This window comes from Bos indicus, chromosome 11 (assembly GCF_029378745.1).
Source record: "Bos indicus isolate NIAB-ARS_2022 breed Sahiwal x Tharparkar chromosome 11, NIAB-ARS_B.indTharparkar_mat_pri_1.0, whole genome shotgun sequence".
Classification (NCBI taxonomy): Eukaryota; Metazoa; Chordata; class Mammalia; order Artiodactyla; family Bovidae; genus Bos; species Bos indicus.
In genome coordinates this window covers 72976137-72995496 of record NC_091770.1, presented here as the reverse complement: position 1 = coordinate 72995496, position 19360 = coordinate 72976137, and the positions used below count along the sequence as shown (strand labels likewise).

At 42.0% G+C, this 19360-nt stretch overlaps 1 protein-coding gene across 1 annotated transcript in view; it reads left to right on the top strand.

Annotated features, from left to right (window-relative positions):
- The first annotated feature begins 4844 nt into the window (after window positions 1-4844).
- Window positions 4845-19360, top strand: part of SELENOI (selenoprotein I) — a 45892-nt gene continuing 31376 nt past the window's right edge. The window contains exon 1 of the mRNA XM_019970583.2: window positions 4845-5030. Coding sequence (XP_019826142.1) covers window positions 4974-5030 — 57 coding nt within the window. The 5' untranslated portion in view covers window positions 4845-4973. The remainder of the gene's footprint in view (window positions 5031-19360) is intronic.

Sequence of the window (19360 nt, the reverse complement as noted above, 5' to 3'; positions counted from 1 at the left end):
GTTATTCAACTAGAAGTTTGATGACCTGTGCTCTTGTGTCAGCTTTGCCATAAACTTTTGGACTAGATATGTAATTCTTCTGTTGTTCCATTTTGTACAATTAGATCAGCTATCTGGCTATGGTGCAGGGTTGTTAGGATGATCGAGTGAGAGGTCAAACTGCTTTAGTATAAGGCTTTATTATTGTTTTAAAAATTAAAACCGAATCAGTATCTTTTTATAAGCTTCCTTGGGAAAACTTCCCCATTTTTATGGCTTGAATAACTTATATCAGAGGTATTAACTATATTAGTCCTTGAAAGTGAAAGTTACTAAGCTGTGTCTTGACTCTTTGCGACCCCATGGACTATACAGTCCATGGAATTCTCCAGGCCAGAATACTGGAGTGGGTAGCTTTTTTCTTCTCCAGAGGATCTTCCCAAACCAGGGATTGAACCCAGGTCTCCCACATTGCAGGCGAACTCTTTACCAGCTGAGCCACGAGAAGCCCTATATTAGTCCTTAACTTATTCCAATTTTCTAGATATCTCCATGTATTTGACACCATCTTACTTCAAACTAAGTAAAACAGGAATTGTAGGAAGTATACTACTTTTTATCCCGAGGTTATATTACAAAGGTGATGACACTGTTTCGAGCATAGGTCTCTTTTATGATTATCATACTGAAAGGCAAAAAGCCTAATCTTGAGATATAGCACAGATAAACTTCAACAGATGAGGAAGCAGACAAGAGAAGCAGGCAGTGCCAAATTATGCTCCATACTATGATGCAGAAGGAAGAGACAGCATGGGGGTATACAAAGGAGTAAATAGCCAGGCCAATGTGAAGTGGTCCCTGCCAGCCCTGGGCAGGCTTAGGGATAAATGCACTCTGATCTGGAATTCAAGAAAGAGGAGACAGGAAGGTGATTTACTTGCAAAGGCAAATTTGTTTACCTGATGATGTTTTCTTTTTAGGTGAGAGTGCCTAGTAAAACTCACCCAGGCCTAGGATTCGTGGGGTTTTGAAAAATAATACCTTATATTTATATGGGCTTATACTTACCATATATACCTTACATTTGTGTGGGTTTAATTTCTTTTTCCACTCAGATATAACTCAACATATATATTTTTAATTGTAGGCTAATTACAATATTGTGGTGGTTTTCGTCATACATGGACATGAATCAGCCACGGGTGTACAGGTGTCCCCCCCATCCTGAACCCCCCTCCCACCTACCTCCCCACCCAGTCCCTCTGGGTTGTCCCAGAGCACCAGCTTTGAGTGCCCTGCTTCACGCATTGAACTTGCACCGGTCATCTATTTTACATATGGTAATGTACATTTTGCTAAAGCTGAAACTCCAGTACTTTGGCCACCTCATGCGAAGAGTTGACTCAATTGGAAAAGACTCTGATGCTGGGAGGGATTGGGGGCAGGAGGAGAAGGGGACGACAGAGGATGAGATGGCTGGATGGCATCACTGACTCGATGGACGTGAGTCTGGGTGAACTCCGGGAGTTGGTGATGGACAGGGAGGCCTGGCGTGCTGTGATTCATGGGGTCACAAAGAGTCGGACACGACTGAGCGACTGAACTGAACTGAACTGAGTGTACGTTTCAATGTTATTCTCTCATATTGTCTCACCCTCACCTTCTCCTACATAGTCCAAAAGTCTGTTCTTTACATCTATGATTCTTTTGCTGTCTTGCATTTAGGGTCGTTGTTACTGTCTTTCTAAATTTGTATGGGCTTAATTTAACAGGCTTATGACATGCTCTTATGTAATAAGTGTAAAAGATAGGATAAGCATCATGATCACTTTACAGATCAGTTGATTTCATCTTAGAGAAGTTAAATGAGATAATTTAATCAGATTTCAGAGATGAACAGTATCTTAAAGATTTCATCTAATGCCTGCTCTTTAACAAAAGAGAACACGGTTAGGTAATTAAGTTGTCTAGGATCACAAAGCCAGTATGCAACATGTCAAAGTATAAACAAAGTTCTGTGTTGTGTTTCAGTTTAGAAATTCTCAGACTGACTCATAACGGATTCTGATTTGTTATAGCATTCTGCAGAAGTTGTTTGTTGTTGTTGTTTATTTGCTAAGTCATGTCTGACTCTCAGCAACACCATGGACTGTAGGCTATGCCAGGCTCTTCTGTCCATGGGATTTCCCAGGCAAGAATACTGGAATGAGTTCCTGTTTCCTTCTCCAGGGGATCTTCTGGACCAAGGGATCAAACCCGAGTCTCCTGCACTGCAGGTGGATTCTTTACCACTTAACCACCAGGGAAGCCCCTCCTTCTGCAGAAGAGAGGCCGCAAATTGAAGCTGCTTTCACAAAATTAAAATCTGCTCTTTTTAAAACATCACTTTTGAAGAAAATATCAGAGTTAGGAAAAATTTTACAAAATTAGAAATGTTACTTTGAGTTTGCTTACATCTGAAGGGGTTTACAATAAGTACAGTTTATTAACTATTAGGTTCATGTACTCAAGTCACATTTTATGGTTTTTCACAATTAAATATCTTTCAAAGTATGAAGTTTAAATCTCAGATGGGTAAGCACAGGTCTTTTGTTAAAAATAATTTAATAACAAGGTTTTTTTCCTCTTCATATGGATTAAAAGAAACACAGAACAGGGGAAATCTGTAGTGTATTACTTGGGAGAATAGCTTCAGTCTGATGGTCTAAAACCCTGATTCAGTTTTCTTATCAGTACACAGAAGGAATTTAAATACCCTACTGGCAGAAGGAAAATACTTGTACGTCCAGGGAGGTGGTTTCATAATTTTCATTATGAAAATTATGCCAATTTCCTTCTTAAAGGAAGATTCACATTTCCAATGTACTTCTCAAAGCTGGGCACTTCACAGCATATCAGAGATCTTTGCTCATTCATGGAACAAAATGTATTGATCATGTATTATTTGCAGGCTGCTAGGCTATGGGACTTCCCTGGTAGCTCAGTGATAAAGGATCTGCCTGCCAATGCCAGGAGACATGGGTTCGATCTCTGGTCTGGAAAGATCCCCTAGAGAAGGAAACGGCAACCCATTCCAGTATTCTTGCCTGGAAAATGCCATGGACAGAGGAGCCTGGTGAGTTAGAGCCCACCAGGTCGCAGTCAGACACGACTTAGTGACTCAATGACAAAAGTCTATGGAACATGTGGAAAACTTGGTTTTATTAAGATATAATTCCTCCCCTTAGGGCAAGTGAGGAAGAACAACCAATTTTATTGATCATGTACCATGCACCAAGTATGATGATAGTTTTACATCTATTACTTCATAAGAATCTTAAAGTCTAGAAGGTAAGACATATGCAGAAACAATAAAATACTTATACTTGATATATATGAGTCCTCAATGAGTATTTGTTGAATGAATGAATGTAAAGAACATGAGATCTCAAAATAATTGTCCTTGCTTCAGAGTCCCAGAGAGATTGAGAGATTCCCTTAGGTGAAGGTTTTCCATACCAAAGACCACATTCCTTGTTGAGTCGACCATTTCCAAGCTGTGTAATTAAGTGATCCTGGGCAGGTTAGGTCATCTGAATTTTGGTTTCCTAGCCTGCAAAGTGGGGAAAGTGTCTTCCGTCTCAGTGTTGTGACAGAGGTTGGTGATAAGCTATGTAAGGATCCACATGGAAGGATAATTAATAATTATGCTATTAATAATAGCACAATCAACTACTACTATTATTTACTAGACTGATACACACTAGCTATTGATATAATTTTTTTCTACAATTGGTTTCAGTTATATAAACTAACTTCTTGCAAACGCATTTAAGGATCCCCAAGTGGCTCAGTGGTAAAGAATCTGGCTGCAATGCGGGCGTGCCTGCCAAGTCGCTTCAGTCTTGTCCGACTCTTGGCTACTCTGTCCCTGGGGTTCTCCAGGCCCAGGGATCGAAATCGTTGTCTCTTATGTCTATCAGCATTGGCAGGCTAGTTCTTTACCACTAGCGCCACCTGGGAAGCCCGCAATGCAGGAGACTCGGGGTCAGTCCCTGGTCTGGAAGATCCCCTGGAGAAGGAAACAGTAACCTGCTCCGGTATCCTTGCCTGGGAAATCCCACGCACAGAGGGGCCTGGCGAGCTACAGTCCACGGGGTTGCAAAAATTGTGGGACGCGACTTAGCGGCTAAACAACAAGAGACTCAGAGGCCAACGCCTCTGCTTGGAAGACACTAACAACTATCATTTGGAATAGAGCGGAGTTTGTGCTCAAAATTCACAAACAACGCTGACCCAAGGGGCTTGTCTCCAACGCCCTTTCACGCCCCTTTACCAACTGCAAACAGCCTCTCACCGGCTTCTCTACAGCAAGTCACAGTCATTAAGTCACTGCGTGCCGCATACCGCGCTACGAGCTGGAAGCGGGCTGGGCACAGCTGCTTTTTCTGCTTTTACTTTACGACTTAGGAGGACTAAGTCCTCTTTTCTGAGGAACTCCTGAACTGATTCGCACACAACCATTCTACCTTGTCCCCCGAGACTAAAACTGTACCCGCAAATCTCTACCCACGCACAGACGCCACCATACCACCTGCATTCCCCAGGGACGAAGAGCAAGGCCTCCTGGGAAATTACCTTTCACCTCCCCTCTTGCCTTACCTCAACTCACCAATTTTGACGTTAGCGAATAAAGCGACGAGGAGGCCTAGAAGGTGGGACTTAGTGGTCCCAGGTCCATGTTGATTGGTTGAGACGGTGAGGGGGGGGGCCCCCGCGTGAGCTTGCTAGCGCCCCTCCCTCGGTGGGCGGGGAGAAGTGAGGATTGCGCTTGCGCGCTGAGAGGCGGCGGAAGTGGCGGGGGCGGGCACGCGTGCGCGGTGGGCGGAGCGTGGCTCTTGTAGCTTCTTTGCCCTCCCGGGTCCTCCCAGTCCTGCCCAGCCGGTGTAGTGCTCCTGGTTTCCTATCTCGTCGTGGAGAGTCGCTGCCGACTGGGCGCTCGTGTTCGGGTCGTCATGGCAAGTTACGAATACGTGAGCCCGGAGCAGCTGGCTGGCTTTGATAAGTACAAGGTAGCGCGGGCCCCGCGGACGCCCCTTGCCCTGCTGGTCCCGGCCTCTCCTAGGCGCCTGAGAGGCCGGCGTGGTTTGTGTCACCTTGTGCCGCGTGGCTCCGGGCACACTGGCGGCACTTTCTCCGGGGGTCCTGCCGAGTGCTGGGGATTTGGGGTCGGGGAGCATGGGAGCATCCTAGGCCCGCCGCTCCGATTCGGCCCCCTCCCGGGGGATTGCTTTTTCCTTAGGGGACCGCTGCACGAGAGTGGAGCGGGAGAATTCCCTTGGCTTCTTTACTTCGTTATTATTATTTTTAGTTCCTTGAGAGGTGATGCAGTTCTCTTCTGTGGTGTCTTGTCTTTATTTTAATGAAGCTTTTACCCGCCTCTCTTGCATTCAATTTCGGCGATGGAGAGAATCTCTTGGCAGATGAGGCCCGGGGAAGGGGAGTGACTACTGGGGCCGTACTGCAGATGCACCCGCTTCCACTCCCAGAAAAGAGGCGCCTGGGCGGCCAGTGCCGGTACATGTGCACGGGCAGAACCTGGAACTGTGTAGTGAAAAGAGCGCGGGCTTTGGAGCTCATGTAAACCTGATACCGGATCTGATACCCAAATCTAATTTATTTGGCGTTGGGCTAAATACTAGTTTTTACCTTGCAAAATGAGCATTGGAAAGCGCCTGGTACATAATGGGCCTCCAGGACCTTCTGGTCGTTATCTTTCCTTCAAGTAACGTTCTTCTCCACTGCTCCCTTAATGAGCGAATGACTCCAGTCAGTCGTCTAAGCCCGAAATCTGGGCAGTAACCTTTCATCCTTGCTACCTGTGCCGCTTTCACTACTGATTACTTTACCCCACCCACGAGCCCGGTGAATCACCAGGTCCTGTAAGTTCCGTCATTTTAGCCTAAACGAGAAAGATGGCTCCACTACCACTCTCCCCACATATACTTTAATCTTTTAATTTTAGAATGGTTTTTAGAACAGATTTGCAGAAAAATTGTGACAGTAGTACAGAGTTCCCATATACCCCACATCGATTTTCCCAGTTATTAACATCTTATGGTACATTTGTCACAATTAAAATGAACTGATACTTACACAGTGTTATTAACTGAAGTTCATACTTAGTTTTCACCCAATGTTCTTTTTCTGTTCTGGGCTCTCATCCATAATCCATAACATTTAGTTGTCATTTAGTTGCCTCCTCTTGGCTATGATGGTTTCTTAGTCTTGTTTTTGATAACCTTGATAGTTTTGAGGTGTTCCAGTCAGGCATTTTGTAGAATGCCCCTCAACGGGGATTTGTCTGATGTTTTTCTCATGATTAGACAGGATTATGGTGTTGAAGTGCCTTTCTCATTGTCCTAAGAGTACATGTCATCATCGCGACTTAATCACTGTTGGTGACTTTGATTCCCTTGCTGAGGTAGTGTTTGTCAGGTTTCTCCTTGTAAAGTTAATCTCTTTGGAAGAAAGTCGCTATCCAGACCTCATTTAAGGGGTGGAGAGTTATACTTCACCTCCTTGAGGGCAGAATATTGATGTAATTTTATTTGGACTTCTGCATGGAAGAGTTATCGTTTCTCCCCAATGTATATTTATTCAGTGATTTACTTATATGCATATGAGTTCATGAATATTTATTTTCTACTTTGGGTTACAGTTAAATACTGCTTGATTTGATTGCTTACTAACATCCACTTTTGCCCTTCCAGTCCTTTTTCTCTGCTTCATAATGATCTTTTTAAAAAAGTGTGTATCTGGTCACATCACTCCTTTGCTTATAATCCTCCACTGTCTTCTCTTTGCTCTAGGAATGAAGTCCTCAAATCTAGAACATGATCTGCAAGGCTCTGTGATCTGGCCCTTGTCGGTGTCATCAGCTTCATGTCATGGCTCTCTCTATTCTTGCCAGCATCAGTTGCCATCTCTCCCATTTCCTTTTTTTCAGATCTTCAAGTAATGCTATGTCTGCCAGGAATGTAGCTCGCCATTTATGTTTATCTTCACATCTTTTTAAAAAACATTTATTTATTCATTTATTTGGCTGCATTGGGTCTTAGTTGTGGTGTGTAGGATCTCCAGTTTCAGGGCTTAGTTGCTCCTCAGCATGTGGGAACTGAGGTCTCTGGTCCCTCATCCCCTGCATTGCAGCCTAACCACTGCATTGCAATCCTAACCACTGGACCACCAGGGAAGTCTCTCATCTTCACTTCTTAATTTGAATGTTACTTCCTCAGAGAAGCATTCCTTAAATATCTCATACCTCTCAAGTATGCTCTTATAGCACCCTCTGCTCCTCTATGAGATTAGTTCTTTAGGTGTCTCCCCATTACTTCTGTGCATAGGCATCCAGTAAACATTTGTGGAATGAGTAACAGAAAAATCACAGTGGATCTTGTCAAACTGGAATAACTGTAAGGGACATAGTGCATTCCTCTGCTTTTGAGCAATATTATGTCATACTGTTTTGAACTGAGATGCTGACTTGTCTGAAAATTTTAAGTCGAAATTTAACCCAGTGCGAGGCTTTCACTGAAGAAGATTATTAGCCCAGATACCTCTTGTTTTCCCCTTTCGTTATCTCTTTTGCACTGTAAATATTGACATAAAAATTTTTTTCTTCCATTCTAGAATCTGGCTTTCTGGTAAGTGCCAACCAAATAACTGTTTTATTTGCAACAGTGTCTGTGATAGGGAATCTAATTTTTTTTTCTTTTAAATAAGCAGTCTTTCCTAGATTTATATTTCCTAGTTTATAGGAAATTTTAGTGTGATTTTTCCATTCCTATTTTTCCCCCTTCTGTTATCTGACTCACTTCCTGTCCCCGACAGCAGATTTCCTATCATTCTGGAAAGCAAAGGTCAATTTAGCAAACATCCAGTGTTCACTAAAACATAATTTGTTGATCTTCTTTTAGTTATAATGAGACTTACTTTAAAAAAGTGGGTGTGGGGATTGCATGGCACAAATTTATAAACTTCTTCTAGCAGAAGGTTCTTTACTCAGTACTGTGTTCATATTAAAAAATATGACTCCAGAGGGCAAAAAAATCTGTGTGGTCTGTTTTCCTGGAATGTAAATTATACCTGGAGACCTTTTCTTCCTGAAGATCACATATTCCATTATGTGGGCTTTTTGTAAATGCTTATTGAATTAAAACAGCTTTTGAAGAAGATCATCCCATAAATGGGTGAAGACTCAAAACACTCAAAAGAGAGATTTTTATTCCTTGACGTGACTCTGTATATTAAAGCAAAGAGATGTAGAGAAAAATTTATATTATCAAAGCAGCTGGTGGAAGAATTACTTTTGAACCAGTTTAATTTATCTTCCCCAGAGGTACATCTGAGAGCTACAGTTGAAAACCTGGCCGTTATTCAGAATAACTCCTGAAAGGGGTGCACACGTAGAGTAGTAATTAGGTTTCAGTAGTAAGAAAGTGTTAAGGCAGTTGATTTTGAGGGCAGAAGGAAGCATGGGATGAATTCAGTGTTACATGCTCTCTTAACACTTGTGTTCCTTGTTATGTCTCCCCAGCCTTATTAAACAGTTGCATAATTTGTTGAGTGTCCACCCTCTTTGTTGGGATATGAGCTCTGGGAGGGCAAATCCTACAGCTCTCTTGGTGCACATGACCAAGGTCTAGCACATGAACAGTGTAGGCATTTGACAGATATTTATTGAAGGAATGAAAATGTACAAGAATAAAAACCATTTGGAAGTATGGTAAAATGGAGCTGTGCATTTCCAGGAAACTGGAAGGATACTTTCATATTTTGAATGTGAAAATAAATCACCATTGTTCTCGGTTGCTTATTAATGTACCTTTAAACAGTTGTGTTGAGGGATTTCACTCTCACCAGGCTTATCTTGGAGAAGGCAATGGCACCCCACTCCAGTACTCTTGCCTGGAAAATTGCATGGACGGAGGAGCCTGGTGGGCTGCAGTCCATGGGGTCCCTAAGAGTCCGACATGACTGAGCGACTTCACTTTCACTTTTCACTTTCATGAATTGGGGGAAATGGCAACCCACTCCAGTGTTCTTGCCTGGAGAATCCCAGGGATGGGGGAGCCTTGTGGGCTGCCATCTATGGGGTTGCACAGAGTCCGACACGACTGAAGCGACTTAGAGGCGGCAGCAGCAGCAGCAGGCTTATCTTTCCTGCTCTCTTCTATCCTATCTTGCCTTGAAGAATGTTTCCACTTATCTAAGGGTGAAACTTCTATTGTGGTTTACCTAATCTGACCTAAGGAAGGCTTAGTTTTAATTGATAGTGTAGCAGCTAGTTTCAAATTGTATCATTTTGCTTCAGAGAGAAAGTGTTCTGTGAAATACCTTGTTTGGTATCAAGGCTATAATTTTATGACGAATTGGTTTCTGCTATCATGGTAATTAATTAACTTGGCTGTAAACAATAGCCCATTTGCAGGAACTTTGGTAATTGTGAATTCAGGTGGAAAAGAAAGGCTTCCTACATCTTGATGGTCGTGCTAAAGAACTGGAATCTGGCCTGCACCCTTACCAGTTCATGCAGTTTCGTTTTGTTTGTCCAGTAAGCACTTATTGAGGGCCTGCTCTGGCTCAGACACGGCATTGCAACTGGAAAATTAAGCTAGGCTAGAATTCCTGCCCTCAAGGAACTCAGTTAGGTGGCATATGGACAAAGAAGCAAACAGATATTGTTAATAAATGCAGTTAGGTAAGTTTACTTCCTTGGCCTTGACAATTGTACTTCTCTGCTTGTAAACACTAATTGGCATATAGCATATATACATGTACTCCCGTGCCAGAAGGTTATACCAAGAGGAAGGATGTGTAGCTAAGGAAGAGTAAGTAAATTTTTTCAAACACCAGTCTCCTCCTTGAGCATCCGTAGTGCCTCCCACGTGTTTTTCATGTGTTTGATATCCAGAGTCCTTAGCGAGGATTTCAGCTTCCTTCACTAGACAGTCCCTCCTTTTGTCTCATCTCCTCATCTCTCGTTTATTATGGATAAAGTCTAGCAAGGAAACGTGGTCATCAAGCAAGGTCATTGCGACCTGCTTGTTCTTGTCTCACTGTTCTAATTCTTCTCCAGTCTTCTCTCACCACCTGTCTGACTTGTCAGCAGATGTAAATGACAATATTCATGGAAATGGCATCTCTTTGCCCAATGAGTCATGTTCTTTGTGGGTGCAGTTCTTAAAGTCTTGTATTGATAAAAAGTACTTTTGTTGTTCAGTTATTAAGTCGTTTTAATTGTCTTAATTGTCTTGCGACTCTTGTAACCCCATGGACTGCAGCACTCCAGACTTCCCTGTCCTCCACTATCTCCCCAAGTTTGCTCAAACTCATGTCCGTTGTGGGGGAGCCTGGTGGGCTGCTATCTATGGGGTCGCACAGAGTCGGACATGACTGAAGCTGCAGCAGCAGCATGTCCATTGAGTCAGTGATGCCATCCAACCATCTCAGCCTCTGTCGCCCTCTTCTTTTGCCTTCAATATTTCCCAGCAACAGGATCTTTTCTAGTGAGTCGGATCTTCACATCAGGTGACCAAAGTATAGGCGCTTCAGCTTCAGTATCAGTCTTTCCAATGAATATTCAGGGTTGATTTCCTTTAGGATTGACTGGTTTGATCTTGCAGTCCAAGGAACTCTCGACAGTCTTCTCCTGCACAATTGGAAAGCATCAGTTCTTCGATGCTCAGCCTTCTTTATGGTCCAATTGACTACTTGAAAAACCATAGCTTTGACTGTATGGTCCTTTGTCAACAAAGTAATGTCTCTGCTTTTTAATACATTGTCTAGATTTGTCACAGCTTTCCTTCTGAGGAGCAAGCATCTTTTAAATTCCTGGCTACAGTCACCGTCTGCAGTGATTTTGGAGCCCAAGAAGTCTATCACTGTTTTCACTTTTTCCCCAACTATTTGCCATGAAATGAAGGGACTGGATGCCATGATCTTAGCTTTTGGAAAGTTGAATTTTAAGCCAGCTTTTTCACTTTCCTGTTTCACCTTCAGCAAGAGGCTCTTTAGTTCTTCTTCACTTTCTGCCATTAGGGTGGTGTCATCTGCATATCTGAGGTTGTTGATATTTCTTCCAGCAATCTTGATTCCAGCTTGTGATTTCAGACAGGATGCAGAGATGATGTACTCTGCATAGAAGGTAAATAAGCAGAGTGACAATATACAGCCCTGACATATTCCTTTCCCAATTTGGAACCAGTCCGTTGTTCCATGTCCGGTTCTAACTGTTGCTTCTTGACCTGCATACAGGTTTCTTTGGAGGCAGGTAAGGCGGTCTGGTATTCCCATCTCTTTAAGAATTTTCCACAGTTTGTTGTAATCTACCCAGTCAAAGGCTTTAATGTAGTCGGCGAAGCAGAACTAGATGTTTTTTCTGGAATTTTCTTGCTTTCTCTATTATCCAGCAATTATTGGTAGTTTGACCTCTGGTTCCTCTGCCTTTTCTAAATATAGCTCATACATCTGGAAGTTCTTGGTTCACGTACTGATGAAGCCTAGCTTGAAGGATTTTGAGCATTACTTTGCTAGCATGTGAAATGAGTACAGTTGTTCAGTAGTTTGAACATTTTTTGGTATTACACTTCTTTGGAATTGGAGTGAAAACTGACCTTTTCCAGTCTGTGGCCACTGCTGAGTTTTCTAAATTTGCTGAGATATTGAGTGCAGCACTTTAACATCTGTATCTTTTAGGATTTGAAATAGCTTGGCTGGAATTCTGTCACCTCCACTAGCTTTGTAATTCTTCCTAAGAGCCACTTGACTTCACAGTCTAGAATGTCTGGTGCTAGGTGAGTGACCATACCATTGTGGTTATCCGAGTCATTAATACCTTTTTTGTACAGTTTTTCTGTGTGATCTTTTCACATCTTCCTAATTTCTTCTGCTTCTGTTAGGTCCTTGGCATTTCTGTCTGTCATTGTGACCATCCTTGCATGACACATTTGTCAGAGCCTCCTCTATGGCCTGTCTGTCTTGGGTGGCCTTGGACAGCGTGGCTCATACCTTCATTGAGTTACACAAGCCCCTTTGCCACAACAAGGTTGTGATCCATGAAAAGTACTTTTAGAAACTTTGAATTTCTGTCCTAGGGTTAATATAATGCCTCCCCTTTTTTCATTTTCAGTTAGATTTGGTGTTTTTCTTTCTTAGTAGATTATTACTAGGACAGTGCCTTGCATTTAGTGAATACCTGCTGAATTTCATTATACCTTGTCTTTGCTTGCAGTGCAGTATTTGAAGTCACTATCAGGAGGTTAGGGCTTCCCTTGTAGCTCAGCTGGTAAAGAATCCGCCTGCAGTGTGGAAGATCTGGGTTCAGTTCCTGGGTTGGGAAGATCCCCTGGAGAAGGCATAGGCTACCCCACTCCGGTATTCTGGGGCTTCTCTGATGGCTCAGCTGATAAAGAATTTGCCTGCAATGTGGGAGACTTGGGTTCTATCCCTGGGTTGGAAAGATCCACTGGAGAAGGGAACGGCTACCCACTCCAGTATTCTGAGCACTAAGCTGATGATGTGGCTTGTCCTTCAGCTGAGGAATTGGCAGAAGTGGCATTCATGTTTGTTTTCACCAGAGCAGTGGTCCTCAGACTTGAGAGTGTTTCAGAATCACCTGGAGCGTTTATTAAAAGACAGATTGCTGGCTCCACCTCCAGGCTGTCAGGTTCTGTGTGTTAAGGGAAGGGTGCAAGAATTTGCACTCAGTTTGGCAGCTACATTTTGAGAAGCACCTCATCAAAGGAATATTCCATTGTATTGAAGAGCAGTTAATAAACCAAGAAATGAATGTAAAGAAGTAAGAAGCTGTATTACTGTAATGTTCATATGTTAGCTCTCAAGCATCAGGTAGTCTTGATTTTGTGGATAGGGGCCTCAGGGTATCTCTTATACTAGAAAAGAGGGTGGTGTAGTGCTTTCAGTATTGGGTATGAGTTTTCTATTGCTGGGTAACAAATTATCACCGATTTGGTGGTATAAAACAACACACATTTATTGGCTCCCACTTTTCTGTGAGTCAGGGCACCAGTGACTTGGCTTCTCTGCTTATGTGTCACCAGCCTGCCATGCAAGCGTCATTGGCGCTGTGTTCTCATCTGGAGTTCGGGGTCCTCGTTCAGGCTCATGTGGTTGTTGGCTGAATTTAGTTCTTTCTAATTGTTGGGCCAAGGCTCTTGGCTCTTAGAAGTTCCCACTTTTCTGGCCACATGGCTGTCACCATAGGCACTTCATGTCATTGCTGTTTGCTTCTGTACGGTCAACAGGAAACTCTTCTTCAAACTGTTAAAATGGAGTCCTAGGTAATAAATTATATTATGGAAATGGCATCTCATCACCATTGTGTATAATGTTTTCTTGGGACCTCCTTGGTGGTCCAGTGGTTAAGACACTGCACTCCCAACGCAGAGGGTCTGGATTCCATCCCTGGTCAGGGAACTAAGATCCCAAATGCCTCTCAGCATGGCCAAAAAAAAAAGAAATTATAATATTCTCTCAATCAAAGCAGTGACATCAGTCACCTTCACTGTATTCTGTCAATGAGAAGCAGGTCACAGGTTCCACCATCAAGAGAGTGAATTAACAGTGAAGGGGAAGGGATTGATTATTTGTATAATTTGTATAAAGAGTTTGACTCATTGGGGATTAATTACCTTAGAATATGTCTGCCACCAACTGGAAGACAGAAAAAGGTGTATTGGAGGATGGACATTATGTTAATAACAATTTCAGTATATTGGATCTATCAATAAGTAGCCCATGATTGTGTTTGGGCCAGGAGATGATAGTCTGGTTTAAAACAAAGTGATCCATTTCACAAAAATGTTCCAAGATGACTCATAAAGGATTTATAGTTTAGGCCTTCCTGCTTATTAGCTGTTAATCCCTGAATTTTATAGTTTCTTCATCTGTAAAATAGAGTGGAATAATCTACCTTATTTATCTTATAATATCAAATAAGAGAACAGGTATAATTGTACTTTGGAGACTGTATACATACAAATGGAGACATGGTATTATTAATAGGGGGAGAGTAAGAGCAACTTCCCTTGTGAAGTGACAAGTTGCTGTGAACTAGTTTCCAGAGGAAAATTGTTTCTCTCATCACTGATGGAGTCATTGTATATTGCCACTTAAGTAAACATGCAGAGTAGTTTGTATTTATTCATCCATATGTGCAAACATTCAAAGATGTGTCAGTTCAGTTCAGTCGTTCAGATGTGTCCAACTCTTTGAAACTCCATAGATTGCAGCACACCAGGCTTCCCTGTCCATCACCAACTCCTGGAGCTTACTCAAATTCATGTCCATCAAGTTGGTGATGCCATCCAACCATCTCATCCTCTGTCATCCCCTTCTCCCGCCTTCAATCTTTCCCAGCACCAGAGTCTCTTCCAGTGAGTCAGTTCTTCGCATCAGGTGGCCAAAGTACTGGAGTTTCAGCTTCAACATCAGTCCTTCCAATGACTATTCAGGACTGATTTCCTTTAGAATTGACTGGTTGGATCTCCTTGCAGTCCAAGGGACTCTCAAGAGCCTTCTCCAATACTACAGTTCAAAAGCATCAATTCTTTGGTGCTCAGCTTTCTTTACAGTCCAACTTTCACATCCATACATTACTACTGGAAAAACCATAGCTTTGACTAGACAGACCTTTGTTGGCGAAGTAATATCTCTGCTTTTTAATGTACTATCTGAGTTGATCATAGCTTTTCTTCCATGGAGCAAGCATCTTAATTTCGTGGCTGCAGTCACCATCAGCAGTGATTTTGGAGCACTGCCAAAATAAAGTCTCTCACTGTTTCCATTGTTTTCCTATCTATTTGCCATGAAGTGATGGGACCAGATGCCATGATCTTAGTTTTCTAAATGTTGAGTTTTAAGCCAATTTAAACTCTTTCACTTTCATCAAAAAGCTCTTTAGTTCTCCTTTGCTTTCTGCCATTAAGGATGGTATCATCTGCATATCTGAGGTTATTGATATTTCTCCCAGCAATCTTGATTCCAGCTTGTGCTTCATTCAGCCCAACATTTCTCATGATGTACTCTGCATATGAGTTAAATAAGCAGGGTGACAATATACAGCCTTGACGTATTCCTTTCCCGATTTGGAACCAGTCTGTTCCATGTCCAGTTCTAACTGTTGCTTCTTGACCTGCACACAGATTTCTCTGGAGGCAGGTCAGGTGGTCTGGTATTCCCATCTCTTTGAGAATTTTCCACAGTTTGTTGTGATCCGCACAGTCAAAGGCTTTGGCATAGTCAATAAAGCAGAAGTAGATGTTTTTCTGGAACTCTCTTGCTTTTTCGATGATCCAGCGGTTGCTGGCAATTGGATCTCTGGTTCCTCTGCCTTTTCTAAAACCAGCTTGAACATCTGGAAGTTCACAGTTCACGTATTGCTGAAGCCTGGCTTGGAGGATTTTCAGCATTACTTTAATACCGTGTGGGATGAGTGCAGTGGTGCGATAGTTTGAGCATTCTTTGGCATTGCCTTTCTTTGGGATTGGAATGAAAACTGACCTTTTCCAGTCCTGTGGCCACTGCTGAGTTTCCCAAATTTGCTAGCAAATTGAGTGCAGCACTTTCACAGCATCATCTTTTAGGATTTGCAGTAGCTCAACTGGAATTCCATCGCCTCCACTAGCTTTGTTCCACTTGACTTCACACTCCAGGATGTCTGGTTCTAGGTGAGTGATCACACCATCGTGGTTATCTGGGTCATGAAGATCTTTTTTGTGTAGTTCTTCTGTGTATTGTTGCCACCTCTTCTTAGTATCTTCTGCTTCTGTTAGGTCCATACCATTTCTGTCCTTTATTGTGCCCATCTTTGCATGAAATGTTCCCTTGGCATCTAATTTTCTTGAAGAGGTCTCTAGTCTTTCCCATTCTATTGTTTTCCTCTATTTCTTTGCATTGATCACTGAGGAAAGCTTTCTTGTCTCTCCTCGCTATTCTTTGGAATTCTGCATTCAAATGTATATATCTTTCCTTTTCTCCTTCACCTTGTTTATTGAGCTCCTACTGTGTGACAGATGCAGACAGGATCAGGCTGGGAAGCCGTCTCCCTTCTCTTAACTGTTACTGTAAAATGCCAACTGTCTGGTGAGTCCCACATTTGTATGTGAAGGTAGTTCTTTTGATTGCCTTCATATTTGTTGAGTGACTAACAGTTTTTAATAATTGGGATCTTTTGTTTTATGTTTTGTGCTTAAGTGACTGCCCAGAGGCTTGGAATGCCATTGCTAAAGAAATCTGCTGCGGGATTGGTAGAGCACGTGTTGACTACAACGGATCCTGTCCTCATAGAGACTTACAGCTAAACATGGTTGAGTCCTGAGACCCCTCAGCAGGGGACTGACCTCCATACCATATTAATACCACACAGACACTTGAGAGAAGAAACTTGACATTTCTTTTCTCTTCCCTGAGTTCTTAAGAAAGGATGATAATGTGTTTCTTTCATTTAAGAGATATCTGGAAAGTTGGTATGAGCAGTAAACAGTTTAATATAGTGAACCCAGTTGGGGACCAAAAGTGGTTCTTTGTGACTGTCCTGCTTTTTATTCCTAAAATCATGGATGATTTAGAAGTCAGGAATTTGGAGAGTAATTTTAAAAAGTCAGAAACATCAGTTTGAGCTTGCTTACATCTGAAATGATTAACAATCAGTGCAGTTTATGAACTATTATTAGCTTGTACTCAGTCCATACTTCATGGAGTTCTGTGGTTAACTAAAATATGTTTTATAGGTGTAAAGTTTATTTTTCAAGTGGGTAAAGACAGGCAATCATTTGATAGTTAGAGACTTCTTCCTTATATTGTTCAGAAGACAAAGCAAGGATACTAGATGGGACACTAGCCTCAGTCTGGTTAATAAGTTGTTCAGAGCTCTGCATTTAGTGCAGAGAGATGTGTCGGTTCATCAGTTTTCTTATCAGTTTACAGAAGAGATTTAAAATACACTACCTGTACCAGGAAGTGGTTCCATAGTTTTCCTTTTGCTGGAGCCAATTTCCTTTTGAAATTAAGAGGAGACTCACATTTCTAATGTCCTTCTCAAAAACGGGCACTTACTAGCATATTTTAGAAGTAGTTCAGAGTCTTGTACTGCTCTAGCCTAACCAATAATTGCCACTGGCCTGGTATACGGTAGCACTCTTGTAACTGTTTTGCACTTTTGCTGCCTTTGTGATCCTTTAAAAATATAATCAGGACATGCATCGGGCTTATGATAAAATAAATCTCACTGTGGACCTTTTGGGTGTTGTCTGCCCATGTCTCCAGTGTCATTTCATACCACTCTTCCTTGTTCATTCACTGAGCTGTGGAGTGGCTTTCCTCCACTCTGTGGTCTTCCCACATTTTATTCTCTGCTTTAGAAGGTGTCTTGGCATGTACCCTCCCTTTTTCCCAATTTTTACCTATAAACTGCATGCACATACACACATACACACGTGCATACTGTGACACATATATTCTTTATTTTCTCTCTCATTTTTAAGGTATAAATTATATACAAATGCACAGATCTTAAGTATATAATTTAATGAATTTTTGCACGTATGCATACCCATGTAACCTTCACCCAGGTCATGAAACAGAATTATTTCTAGCACCTCAGAGGGCCCCCATTTAGTCCCTCTCATCAGACTGTTATTATGATCTCTTTTTGCCATAAATTAATTTTGTCTGATTTTGAAATTCATATAAATGCAGTCTTCAACGGTATCTTCTCTTTAGTAGTCTCACTTTTGTTTGACTCACTGTCCTATCTTGTACATTCTTTACCTGTCTTATCTTCTAGGACTCAGCTTTAGTGTCCCCTCCTCAGAGAAGCTTTTTCTGAGCACCTTAGACACATTCCTGGTCCTCTGGGACAGCACCCCATTTATTGCTTTTCATGGTATTGATCACAGCTGTGATTATGACTTGTTTTCCTGCTTACTGTCTTTCTCACACTAGACTATGGGCTTGGTGAACACAGGACACATTTTGGTCTTGTTCACCACACTCTTTCTGGCGGCCTAGCACAGTGCCTGGCACAGTCACAGGTACTCAGTCACACATATTTGTTGACTTAATAAATGAATGAATAATGAACCCTGCTTTATTTCCAGACTTGTACTGAAGTAAAAAGAAAAAAAGTCTTGCAACTTTCGAATATTTGACAAAATATTATCTAAGGTCATTCTGGATTTCATTAAGACTTCTTTGTGAGCAAGGTTGACTAATTGCCATTGGTGACAGTACAGAATTCTATACCCAATAAAAATGACTAAATGTGTGAATAGCAATCTTGAGGGGACTGTTTAGAAGTTCAACCTTGATCCACATTTTTATAGAGACTTAGATGAAGTCATTGCTAATATGACAGTTTTGTTTGTTGTTTAGTTGCTAGGTCACATCTGACTCTTTTCTGACCCCATGGACTAGCCTGGCGGGCTCCTCTGTCCCTGGGATTTTCTAGGCAAGAACACTGGAGTGGGTTGCCATTTCCTTTTCCAGGGGTTGAACCACCCAGGAATTGAACCCATGTCTCCTGCTTCGTAGGCAGATTCTTTACTACTGAGCCACCTGGGAAGCCCAGCTTTACATGCTAAGAATTTGGGGGTGCATAGTTAGTATGTGGATTACTGAGTCTGACCCCCAAGGAGATCAGAAAGATGAGTGATCTCTAGCAGGATGAAGTGTTTAAATGGTGAATGTAGGGTCTTACACTTAGAATCCAATAATTAGCTTCATATGAATGTAGAGAAAGGTGGCTTTGCAGTCTGTATAAGAAAGGCCAGAGAAGTTCAGGTAACTGAAATTGTGTCTAAGTCTGCAGAATGACTTTGTTTCCATGGGAAATTAATACAGTGTTGAGCACCTGTTTGAGAAATAAGTTATTGAGGAAGAAGGGCTAATGCACCTTCTTTGTACTCATGCACCACTTGAAATGTTCCTTTTGCTCTGAATCACACTTTTGTGTTGATTTAACAACAAAATGGATTGAATGGAGCACTGGTTGTCAGACTAAAGCCCCCAGACACGCTGTTTTGGGGATGAAGTTTTAGCACAACATGCCCATTTGTTTTCTTATTTTCTGTGATTTCCTTCTGCTTCAGTGGCAGTGTTGGGTATTTATTACAGAGACCATATGGCCTGCAAAGCCTAAAATATTTAGATTTTCTGGCATTTTCCAGAATAAGTTTTCCAACTTCTGGTCTAGAGAACTTGACTATGATGATGAAGGGGAATGAAACTGTGACCAGAGAGGAGCAGCACAATGAATGTGAGATTTTTTAACCAGGTGAAGAGAAGATTTAGTGCGACAAGGAGAACCATCTTCAAATAT